Below are 12,789 nucleotides of genomic sequence, written 5' to 3'. Positions count from 1 at the left end.
CCCCCCTAGAACCACACCCCCTATTATTTAGCTCCTTATGTAGTCCTTTCCCATACTGAATCTGGGCTGGCCCTATTGAAACAATAGGATATGGCAATCATTTGATACAGAACCCTTGCAACTTTGGCTATGGTCTTTTGGACATTCACTCCTGGGACAGCCACCTGCTTTGTAAGAAGTCCCACCAATGACCCTAAGTCTGCTATGCTGCAAGGAAGTCCAAGCTGCCCACGTGAAGAGAGTGAGACGGTGGTGCCTAAGCAGCCCCAGGTGCTGCAGTCATCCAAACTGAGACATCAAATGTGCAATGAAAGAAGCCTCTTGGACATACAAGCCAGGCCAGTCTTCAGACACCATCTGTCCTAGCGACTGCCTGACTATAGGGGAACACCCAAGCAAGACTTGCCCAAGTGTTCCCAAAGCACCCCCAGGACTAGGAGAGATAAATCTCTATCTATTGATTGTTGCATCAAACTACTACATTTTGGGGTAGTTTCTTACACAGCCGTTGATAACTAGAGCACCAAGTCTCTTTAGCTTTTGTTACTTTTCCCACTGTACCAAACACATGACTAAATGAGGAATGTAACTTCCCTAGACCACTATTAACTAGATATCTGCTTTATGCAAATGACCATGTGAGGCACTATTTTCCACCTGGGGTGCAAACGGTCAGGTTGGGAGTTAGACAAGTGATCGGACAGGCACCAGAAAGTGGTCCTGAGTGTCCGTCTGGTTTTTGCTATTACCTCTGTGAGTGTGACCAGTGACTACTTCTCCACACCCTCACATTCTTCATCCATAAAACAAGAAAATTGGCTTAAATGACTTCTAAGAGCCCTTTGAACTGCATCAACAGAGAGTAACTTTTTTTTTTTTTTTTTTCCCCTTCAGTTTTTGGGTGAATTATCAAAAAGATGTGACTTGATTTTAATATTCATGCACAGATACACACACATTCATGAGCTGGAAAAAAACTGGAGCCATACAAACCAAGATGTTGACAATGATTATCTCTGAATAGTCTCACTTGAAGGATCTGATTGTCATACAATAGACACATATTCCTTGGGTAACAACCCTGGGTTGGGTTTATTTACAAGCAAAGTCATAAAAAATGTGAGCTTAAGCCAAGATGAATGGCAAGAGAGTAAACTTGTCTTTGCATTAGTTATCTACACATAACAAATGTCTGCAAACATAGCCGTGTAAACGAACATGCAGGTAGCACCTCGCTTTCCAAAGGACAGGAGTTTGAACAAGCCCTAGTTAGCTTTGCTTCCATCTCACCAGGCAGCTCCTAATGTTTCAGCCAGGCTGTTTTGTCATCTGGAGCTTGGGGCCCTCCTCCAACAGACTGTTGGAATATGGAGTTCTTTGCAAAGGTGGGGCTTCAGGCTTTGTTTTTCTTGCTGGATATTGGCTGGTGGGGAGGATGGCAGAGTATAGGGGGTGGACCACTCTCAGCATTACTGGCCCCTACAGTCCCTGGCTACACTGACTCCCTCCTAGGACTCTCACATCATGGTAGGTGACTTCCTCAAAGCCAGCAAGAGACTCTCTCTCCAGCCCACTGTTAGTCTCATATATCATATACAGTCACACCCTATTGTCTTTGACATACTAAGTAACCTAATTAAGAGAGTAGATATCCCATCTTATTTGCAAGTCCCGTGATCTTTCAAGGGGTGAGGACTAGACAGGTTGTGTTCAGCCAGGGCTGGGAGCATAGGGGAACTGTTCATGAATTCTGCCTACTATAGTGTTTTGCTGGTATTTGTCTTAAGATCCTGATTTCTATTTTTGCCACCTTTGTGCTGTAGCCCTTTCCATGGTCAGATATGTTGAAGAAGGTCTCTTTTGCATTGAAAGGGAAAGTAGCCTGGAGGTGAAGTACACTAGCCATGAAGACAGACTACCCAGGGAACAAACCTGGCTCTACCATTTACTACCTGTGCAACATTTAATAGCTATGTGCCTTGGACTCCCCAGCCATTAAAAGTTAATAGTAGTGCCTGTCTCTTAGGCTGACACAAAGATTAAATGAGATAATACCTGCTTAGTATTTGGTAAACACTCAACTATTATCTTATTACTCTCTAGAGCGGATGACACCTATCATGAGAGCTGAATTACTTTGCAATATGAAAAGAGTGTTTATAGAATTAGGATCTCTTTTATTTTCACATTATCCACAGGCCATGTAATACTCATAGACTCTCCTCAAAGAAGGTATCATTTATCCTGTTAATAGGTAAGTATCAAAAATTCAGAGAGGAGAACCACCCAACATCACATAGCTATGGAAAAGGCCAAGCCAAAACAACAAATTCAGGTCTTTAGAATCCAAGTCTAGTGTTCTTTCTTTCCAGTGTGCCAACATGAGAAAGTAGTATGAAGCTTGTCCTTCATGATAACCTGTAGTAGAACTCATATTCACAGGAGGAAGCTAGGGAACAGAAGATTAGGCACAGGAAGTGTGAATTTTAATAGCCAGTTTGGAAATGAGATGGGTTGCCTTGGAACATACTAGGTTCTCCATTAGTGCAATATTTAGAACATGTTGTATAGATGGCATAGTGGAAAGAGCCTGGGCACCTCCATGAGTCATTTAGTTGGTAAATATTTGTACCTTCTATGTCAAGCATTGCCCTATTTGCTGGGAATATTATGGTCAGCAAAAGCACGGAGCTTGGATTGATTCTTTGCTCAGAGATTTATCAGGATTAAATGAGGCAGTATATTGAGAAGTGTTAGAGAAGGTGTTTCCAGGAGGCAGCCAGACCACAAAGCTAGGATATGGTAGAGGAGGTTTTCACATCAGATTGCCTCCAGGACATACCAGGTGCCAGGCACTGTGTTAGGTCCCAGGGTGTTGCAATCAAGAGGAAGGGACATCTATGAACAAGCTCCACATGAAATAGTCAACAAATAGTAGAGATACAATGTCCTATAACATAAGTAAGTTGGAACGATGCCTTCATATTTGTGAAAACAAGGAAATTTTCAGGAAGGGGGAGTTTGTTTGGTATTGATGTATTAACATTATTTTGACAGTGTGATAAGCCAAAAAAGAGACCCATTACTTGGTAATGATTGCCTCTACTATTATATTCACCATTTTTCTGTATCAGTCAATAAAATAGACTCATTCCCTCTCATCTTTAATTTAACTAGAAGAATTATCATAATCCTGTGTGTTGGTCATATTTTCTACATGAAGTGCAGAGAGACTAAAAAAATTCTGCAAGTTGACTATCTTGGATTGGATGCCCAGAAGCAAAACCTAAGATGGGGATTCCTGTATTCTTGGGCAAGTCACCTATTAAGAATGGGATTACAAAAGAAATGCATAAGGCAATGAAGGACACAGGACAAAGTAGGGAAAGAAGCTAAGAAAAGTGTGGTTTCAGAAGTCTGGCATCAGCTTGATAATTCAAGGAGTTTTGGAGCATGAATTGTACCACAGAGGTCATTCTTCCCCAGGACCAGCAGGCTGAGCTGCTATCCCTCAACCCTCTGCCTCTCCACATCCACCAATCATTCGTCACAGGCAACCCACAGCAAGGAAGCTGAGTGAGCTCAACTCCCCAAGCACCTTCAGGTAAGTCAACTCCTTCAACTCAGGAAGTCCTCCAGAAAGCAATATAGGGTGAGCCCCGAGCAGCCAATTCTTTTGGTAGGTGGAGGTGGGACACTTTGTAGTAATGGGATCTGGATGTGGTGCTAACAGCAGTGGCTACAGTCCCTTAGTGGAAGTAAATAGGGAGGACAAGGCTGTGGGTGCCTGCAGACAGGTTCAAAATCAGTTTTTGTCTGTTTCCTAAAATCCTAAATGCTTTTAACCACTACACCATATCCTCACAGAGGTTTTACTTTCTTTTTTTTTTTAATCTACTTTGTCTCATTGAATTCCCCCAAAACAAAATTAAGTAAATCTCAGCCCACTTATATTGAGATAGATGTTGAGGTTCTGAGAATTTGAACCCTATTCCACTTGCCCAATAATTGGCAAAGTTGGGATACACACCCAGGACTCTTGGCTCTAAATGCTTTTGCTCTCAGGTGACCTAACAGGGGAGTTTGGAAGAAAAGGAGTAAAGATGCTGATATGAGAAGGAACTGAAAAAGAACCAGGGCCATTTCCTACATCTACATATTTCAGCCAAGCAGCTCAAAGTTCTGCTGAGTGTTTGTAGCTGTGGTCCTCACTCCTTGTTTGCTATTTGGAGAGCTCCACCATGTTGCTCCATGCTAGCCCAAGTGCAGACTTCCTAAATGAAGGTCTGCCAGGAAGGAGCCTGCTTTACCATGTTTCTGTTGTGTCAAGTCCCCAGCCACTCTTTCACTTGAAGACCGTCTGGTATAACCATATCTGTTATGTTTGCCCATCATTTCTCTTCCATGCTGTGCTCTGCGTAATAGATGCTTATGCTTTACTTCTCCCTCCCCTCACTCCAAGATTGCAGGGACCACAGAGTAGCAGAGCGAGGACATCCAGAGACTAAGTTCCAACTGTAACAAATCACTGTCTCTGGCATCCTGGACAAGCCCTTTATGATCTGAGTTTGAGTTTCTTCCTCTGCAAAATCAGCACCATGGCATTTCCTACTTCTCAGAATTATCACATGGACTGGAAGCAACATACTTAAAACACAAAGCACATAGTGGGTGTGCAATAAACGATAGTTATTTTTCTGTGACAGACACACCTGCACAGGAGACAGAGATACATGGTTGCTTGCTAAGAAAGCTTCCACCACTTGGGAAGCAGATGACGAGGCCACAAGTGTCTGTTGCATAGTGATCTCTCAATGTGTGTTTTTTTTTTAATATTTTATTTATTTATTTGACAGAGAGATCACAAGTAGGCAGAGAGGCAGGCAAAGAGAGAGGGGGAAGCAGGCTCCCTGCCAAGCAGAGAGCTCAACTCGGGGCTTGATCCCAGGACCCTGAGATCAGGACCTGAGCCGAAGGCAGAGGCCCAACCCTCTGAGCCACCCAGGCTCCCCTCTCAATGTGTTTTAAAGTCTGTTGCCCACATCCCCTTCCTCTTTTCCCCTCCCCATCACCACTCTCTTGATTCCTCAAGGTGTCCTTTGGTTACATCCTTTGCCTTCCATTCCCCAGCATCATGGCAATTCCTCCAAGAAACTTTTCCATGGGAAGAACATGGTCCTATGGCCCAGGAGTTAAGTGATCATGCCCTTTGGGAAGATCCTTCTTCTCTTCCTACTTCTGAGTAGTGGCATTTTGAGAGACACCTCTACCATCTCTCACCTTCTGTTTATGACCCTCAGTACCACATTCCCCATTTCGGAGACAACTATCACTCTGGGCTGAGTGATATTCCTCTTTCTTCTTGAACAATGAGGGCAGGTCCATTTCTTCCATCTCAGTTTCCTTCTCTCCGTGGGGCTAGTGGACTCCTCCCAGGGATGTTCCGAAATGACATGAGAAAGTATAGAACATATTGCACTGGCCAGTCCAGACATAGTTAAGCATCATCCCCTTGCCTTCCTGGACCCTCCATGCTTTTTGTTTAAACTCAGAAGAGTTAGTGACTATTAACTCCTATTATATTTTCTTTTATACTCCTGAGGGCTTAACACCATGCTAAACACATAGTAGGGCTCAAAGGAAAAATAGAATTACAGTGAACACCTGAACTCTCGGTGGGTGGTGATCTCAGATTCCACCTCTTTAAGTAGCAGTCACCCTGCGCATTGGGGCTCTTCTGCCCTACATCTCTCTTTAGCTAAATAGCAGTCTCCCAGATTGAAAGAGCAAGCCACCCTGTCCTCAGAGATGCATCGTCATTGGTGCTAAACTAGCACAGTTTAGAACTGTGAGCTGATAAGTAAATAGTGTCTGTAGGATTTCAACACTACCTGATTCCTGGAGGAAGGGAGGGGGCAGGGGCTGTCCAGATGCAGAAGCATCAAGTGCAGGGAATATTCTGAACACAATGGCTGAGGCTCTGCTCTCAACTGTTCCTAGCTACCTCTCTGGGCCGCCCCACCTGGAGGCTCCCATGCAGCTGCTGGCCCCGGGCTGGTCAGGGAGGAACTTCACTCCCTCTAGTTGGCATCTCTCTGTAATAGAACTGATATGGTGTTTGCAGAGGGATCAGGTGCCCATCTGGCTCCAAGTCCCTGCATTTGTGCCCCTGGGAAGGCAGGCCTGGGTCCCCTGCAGGGCCTTCTCTGAATCTGGGAGTGCTCAGATGAGATTGAAATGCCTGGGCTACTGGAGTACTGTACTCCTTGTATTTCCCAAGGACTGGCTGGACTTTTGCCATAAATGGAATAATAGAGAACCCCTAGGACCCCGACCCTTTTGCCCATGTAGACTCCCATGAACACATCCTCAATCAAGACCCCTTACTCCAAATCAACAATTACTGAATTTACACCAACTTGTCATTTTACACTGGACCACTCCTACGGGGAACCGTGTTAGCCCCAGGCACCAGGTCATGTCCCCAGTGCTCAGTCCTTCCTTCCTCCATTCCTGCCCACCACCTCTGATGCCAACACTGCATGCTTCAAGTGTGGCATCCCCCTTAGGGCACAGGCATCCATGGGTATTTTACCAAAAAAAAAAAAAAAAAAAAAAAAAAAAAGAAAAGAAAAGAAAAGAAAAATCCTTTGGAAAAGTCAGAAGACTCAGTTTCAAGTCTCCACACCAAACTCCTAGGCAATCCTGGCAATTGACTGGGCCCTCTCCAGGCCTCTCCTCTCTTCAGCTCTTAATGAGTGTGATGAAGCAAGATCCAACCTCAAACCCTGTGCTGTGGAGGGACGCTCTCTCCAGACTGCAAAGCGCCATGTCCACAGGGGAAGTATGCTATAAATATTTTGGCCACACCCTCTAGGGAGTTGGTTGTGTAATGACAACCTTAACATCTTCAGAGGTGAGAGGCGTTCTTCCTGCTGCCTTTGCAAGGCCAGGGGTGGGGCCTGGGCCATGCCAAGGTCAGGCCAGGCCGCAGTTGCGGCCTCTAACCAAGGTGACTCACTTCCCTGATAGCACCGCTGAGAGAAGCGCCGGCTCTTTCTTGCCCTTCTCCTTTGGCTCCGGCACACCTCTTGAGGTGGAAGACATTTGGCACCAGGGAAGGAATCTTGTCACAGGTTACGTCAGAAGAACGGTCTCTGAGTCTGGGCCTTTCCTTTTGAGTTCAGAAGGTGTAGGGCAGGATAAAACCAAAACACCGCAAATCTATGCTTCGGCTCTAAGTGGACTCCTAGCCTTGGCTTGGAGTCAGTGTGACCTTGGCAAGTTCCTTATCTCCTCCGTGCCTATTTCTTCCTCCTTGAACTCGCCATAATAATTCCTACTTCCTGAGGTTGTTTGGGGGCATTTTCAATGAGTTCTTATATATATTGTCCATTTCACTCCTCTGCCTTAAATATAAACTGTCAGGAAATGGGTTTATTTTGCTTCTTTGTATTTCTTTTTTTTTTTTTTTTTTTTTTTTGCCTACATAATGATTATGTTTTGCTTTCATAAAAAGAAAACCCATCCAGTGAATATAATTCTGTAAAAGGCTGACTGAATGAGAACGCCTGAGAAAACCAAGACGCAAGGGGCTTGCATGACCACTCCAAGAAGCCAGCTGTTAGAGCAGAAGTGAAACTGCAATCAGGCCTCTGCCCCCAGGTGCAGATGAAAGGGCTGCCTTAGGCTCTACCTCCACTTTGTGTTTTTCTCTTTGCAGTTTTGACCCCTGGGAGCTTAAATGTCCTTTCCATTTGAGGACTACACATTCAGAGTTGATTTTAAAACACACACATATTTATGTCTCAATGCATACAGAATATGTGTCTATAAATGCATATTGATCTTTCAGGAAATAGATAAACAGACTCGCAACCTAAGCAAAAGTCTGTCTACACCATGAGTCAGCTTTCCACAAAATCTACAAGATGGGAACACATACAATTCGCAACTACTTTTTTCTAAGAGAAACAGGTTTCCAGAGACCCACTGCCACCTCGGGCAAAGCACACAGCCCCAAGACCATTCTGAAGGCCAATGGTTTCATTCCCTTTATTGTAGGTTTTGCCCATTGCTGAGATCAGAAATGTATGCAAGCACTCTTCGAGGCAAAGACGTGCGACAAGGGAACTTCTTGCTAGTATTCACTACTTCTCCAGTCTTAATATTGCTTTTTCCACTCAGGGTTAATAACAGGGGGTTAAAATCCACGCTCAGGGACCAGCTGAAGTCAGGAGTAGGTGAACCTGCCACCTCCAGAATAATAGGGGATCTGAGTGAAGACAAATCTCACAATGCAAGTAAAAAATAAATCTGATGACCACAGAGAGACATTAAAAATTAAAATGAACAGTGAAGAAAGGAGAGGGCGAGAGAGAAGCATAATAGCCATGAAAAACATTTCTTTTTAAAGCAACAAAGGAATATAGATTCTGCAATGAGTACAACACAGACAGCTATTCTGAGTTGGGGGCAAGTTAATTATATTCAAAAAAGACAGGGTCTCCAGGACTTTTTTTTTTTTTTTTGAAGTGAAATATTTTAGTTCCTTCATATAGAGACATATTACACAATGTTAACAACCATGAAAAACAATACAAAATGCCCTCGATTTACCAAGTAGAAAAATATAACTAGTATATATGGCAATTGTGAATCTAATACTGTACAGAAGTAATTTATGGATTTTACAAATAAATTATAGCTTAAATGCCCTTTTAAAATTCCTTTCTTTTTCTTCCCCCAGACGTATACCAGAACTTACAATAGGAAAGGTTCCGGGCCTAGCTTACTGCAAATCAGTGCCAGTCAAATGTCCTGCCCACAAGCTCGAAGAATTTCTTATTTGGCTCATGAAAATATTCGTGCAGTTTATTGAGGAGTCTGGGGTCGACTTGGGGGTGTGCCCGGCCTTTGGACTCGTGCAAGCAGCGGTCCCGGCCCCCGTCCCGCAGGCAGTAGAAGCCCTTGGTTTTGTTAAAGTAAAAGTTCGAGGCGTTGATCTGCGGCGACAGCTTCAGGAACCGCTCAACCTTCTGGATCTCCGGGAAAGGGTCCCTGATGAGGCGGTCACCATCGACGATGTGAATGCGGCGCAGCGGGAAGAAGCGCAGCCAGTTCTGCAAGTGCACGTGGTAGAGGCTGCGGTTGAGCGCCTTGTAGCCCACGTTGAGCCGGCCGTCACGCACCAGGAACTCCTCGATGGACGGGTAGGGCTTGCGCTTCTGCACGTGGTTGTAGAACACTTGGGTGTAGTCCGACAGCACGCGCTCGGACGGGTCTCGCAGGATGAGCAGCAGCCGGATGCCCGGGTTCATGCTGTGGACGCGCTCAGGCACTTTGGGCGACGTGAAGTACGCGGGGGTCTTCTCCACTGTGAGCTGGTGCAGGGACGAGAAGGGCATCTGGCCCAGGTACCAGCCTAGGCCTTGGCTGTAGTGCTCCTCCCAGTCAAAGAAGTGGACCTCGTTCTCGGCGGCTGCCACATCGGGGTGCAGGCTGAGCATCTCCAACAATGCGCGCGTGCCGCCCTTGCGCACACCGATGATGATGGTCTGAGGCAGCTGCTGGGCGGAGCCGTTGGGGGCCGCACCTTCCTGGCCCTCGCCCTGGAGGGTGGCCCCTCTGCGTGCAAGCTCCAGCTGGCCCGACTCGGCCCCGGGCGTGGCGGGGCGGGAAGGCACTAGCTGGAGTTGGGCCACCAGCAGCACCGCGCCCAGGAGCAGTGCAGCCGTGCTGGTCACCATGGTGGCTTCACTGGGCCCAGCGCCGCTGGGTCATGAAGCACTGCCGTGGGGAATGCCTTCTGATCAGTGACACATGGGTGTCGCAGGCTGCCAATTACTAGGAAACAAAGAAAGGGGGAGATATTAACTCCAAATGCATACAGGGCTTACTGGAAGCTTGCAACTCTAGTCTTGGGCACCGCAGTCATCTCCCTGGGGCTCTCTCCATTTCTTTATCCTGTGGCGCAGGGGGTGGCAAACATTTTCCATACAAGGCCAGATAGGAAAAGTTCTCAGCTTTGTGGGACACAGTCCCTATGGCAACTCCCAAGTGTGCTGTTTGCTCAAGTAGCCACAGACAGTACACAGAGGAATGGATGCAACTGCATTCCAATAAAACTTTACTTACTGGATACTGAAATTTGAATGTCATAAAATTTTCATGCATCATTAAATACGATTTCCTTTTGATTTTTTTCAACAATTTATATGTTCAGCTCTCTATGCACAAAAACGGACAGATTTGGCCCTGTGGTCAGTTTGCCAACATCGGCTGTTAAGGGAAGGGTGGGAAAGGTCTTCTGGACCTCAGCAAACATCACTGAAATATCTACCTGCCAGCCCCAGGCAGAGGGGCTGGGGATATAGAAACAGACTTTGTTCATGTCCCTCATTGCCCACCAGGGGCTCCTGATCTAAAAGGACAGGTGAAGCCTTATGAAACACTGAATGCTTAGCCCACCCTTCTTTACTCCTCCCTGCATCCAATTCTTGCTGTGGCCTCATGGTGGGGCTAGTGTGCTCCCCAGCGATTTTATTCGGGTTTGGCCAATGGCCTGCAAAATGGCAGTCCCTAGCCTCGGCCTTGAGCCTTGTGTGTTTGCACTTGCCGTCTTGCGCTTCTGCAATGACCGTGAGCAGAATGGGCCCTGCCCAGCCCTGGGCTCCAGAGAAAGGTGAGAGACATGTACAGCAGAGCACCATGCAAGTCCACTGTGTCCATCACAGCCATACTGGCTCGTTAGTGAGAATGCACCATTGTGGCTTTGAATTTTGGGATAGTTGGTATTGCAGAATAAATGTGGCCAAGGTTAATTGATATCACTTGACTGCAGTCATCAGCGCTATATACGTTCTGATTATAGTTTAGGCAGGGTAATATGAGGACACACATTCACTCATTTCACCTGGAACAAATTGGGATGGTAGAGAAAGTGTCTGAAGTCAGCCTAGAGGGACAAACAGGGGAGGTGGCTAAAACGAGCAAAACTCCTTCCCGTGTGCAAAGCCATACTGCTCATGAAGTGGTTTCGCAGTCTGCTCAGTCCATTGGCACTGTGACCAAATAGAGCAAGGTAGCAAGCGGGACAGTATAGATAGGAGTCTTGCCCAAGGACACGAGAATTTAATCCACTTCAAAATTCAGAGCCCAAATTCAGAACTCTGGATGCAGGGCTCTTTCCACAAACTGCTTCCTTTATACCTTTTCCTCTTTATAAAGTTCAGCTCTATATCTGAACTTCGTATCACTTAGGCATTGGAGTCCCACAAGGACACAGCCACTGCTGGGCCAGATGGCAGTGGGGTCCCCAAGGACAGAGGAGCCACATCCATGTTTCAGGGAACTGATAAACTATCATCATCAGGACATGTTTGACTGTCTCCCAGGAAGAGAGCATTGAAAGTTCTTGTAAGTTGTCTCTGTCCAAACACAGGAAAGGGTGAGTGACAGGCCTGCCTTGGGGACCATGGGCTTTAGAGAGCCAGTAAAAATGTTCTCCATTAAGAGAACCCATCGTCTTCTATATGCCAGGTTTAAAATTCACTTTATTAGTTTAAAAGTTGTCTAGAATGTATAAATGAGGAATTTTTATGGTCTTCCATTTTTTATAATCAAACCAATTGCACGGCCTACCTCAGATAGCAACTATATTAGCAGCTTTGAAAAATGCACATTAAAATGTCTTAACTGAGAAAAGCAATTAAAAACTGGACATTTTTAGAGAATCACAGAACTGGAGAAGGGATCTGCAAGATCAGCTGACATAACTATTTAGGGAAAAAAAAAAAAAAGAAAAAGAAAAAAACGTTTAAGGAGGTATGACTGATCAAGATGTGGTCCCAAGTTTTCTACTGGAATGAGCTCAATTTAATGAACTTTTCCTTACTCGATTGAATGCTTTGACGTATTTCAATCAAATTTCATTTCCTTCTCAGTGAGGGTTTGCCCCGTATGTATTGACAAAATGGATCCACTGTGCTTACCTTTTACATGTTTGGGGTATGCATGCATGTGCTTATGCATGCCTGTGTATGTCTGCGCCTGTGTGTATGCTCTTGTATGTGTGTGCACATCGTGGGGGTGAGCCGCATGACGTGCAGGACAGAGTAACCACTCCACACTAGACTGCTCTATTCTTTTTTTTTTTTTTTTTTTTAACGTAGGGAGAGAGAGACTGAGGTGAGGGGGGCAGAGGGAGAGGGAGAGAGAGAATACCAAGCAGGCTCCAACTAGATGTGGGGCTTGATCTCATGACCCTGAGATCATGACTTGAGCTGAAGTAAGAGTCAGGTGCTTAACTGACTAAGTCCCCCATGCATCCCTAGATCACTCTACTCTCAGTGATGAGTGTTGCTGACCCCATATCTCAGTTTCATATTCAGACTCAGAAAACAGCCACAGATCCCAACCCTTCAACACCTTAGGGACAGAACCGGAGGCCAGATCTGAAATTCATCTGGTCTAACTATTACACTTCTACTCTATTATGAGGCATCCTGAATAGTATAGTGCACATTCGAGTTTTTTTCTTTTCTTTTTCTTTCTTTTTCTTTTTTCTTTTTATAAAGGAGAATTACCAACAGGGAGCAGAGAAGAAACTATATATATATATATATATACATACACACACACACACACACACACACACACACATACTTTTTACTGAAACAAACAAAAAGGGGGCCATTAGTAATTTAAAGTCTCCTCATCTCTACTTTAATACTCCCTAAAAATGTATTAAATGTCTAAAGCCTTCTACATTTCAAAAATACTTGAAGT

General features: G+C 45.2%; 1 protein-coding gene across 1 annotated transcript; it reads right to left on the bottom strand.

Moving 5' to 3' along the window:
• Positions 1-8,080: 8,080 nt before the first annotated feature.
• Positions 8,081-9,777, bottom strand: LOC111149259 (heparan sulfate-glucosamine 3-sulfotransferase 1). The gene has a single exon (XM_022506221.1). It carries the CDS (start codon positions 9,747-9,749, stop codon positions 8,802-8,804), a length of 948 nt encoding a protein of 315 aa, XP_022361929.1. The 5' UTR covers positions 9,750-9,777; the 3' UTR covers positions 8,081-8,801.
• Between the last annotated feature and the right edge of the window lie 3,012 nt (positions 9,778-12,789).

The sequence above is a fragment of the Enhydra lutris genome, unplaced genomic scaffold (assembly GCF_002288905.1).
Source record: "Enhydra lutris kenyoni isolate GAN:26980312 unplaced genomic scaffold, ASM228890v2 scaffoldscaffold21, whole genome shotgun sequence".
Classification (NCBI taxonomy): Eukaryota; Metazoa; Chordata; class Mammalia; order Carnivora; family Mustelidae; genus Enhydra; species Enhydra lutris.
This window is presented reverse-complemented; position numbering and strand designations above follow the sequence as displayed.

Coding starts and splice junctions, on each gene's coding strand:
- LOC111149259 (XM_022506221.1), bottom strand. CDS start 9,749: ATGGTGACCAGCACGGCTGCACTGCTCCTGGGCGCGGTGCTGCTGGTG.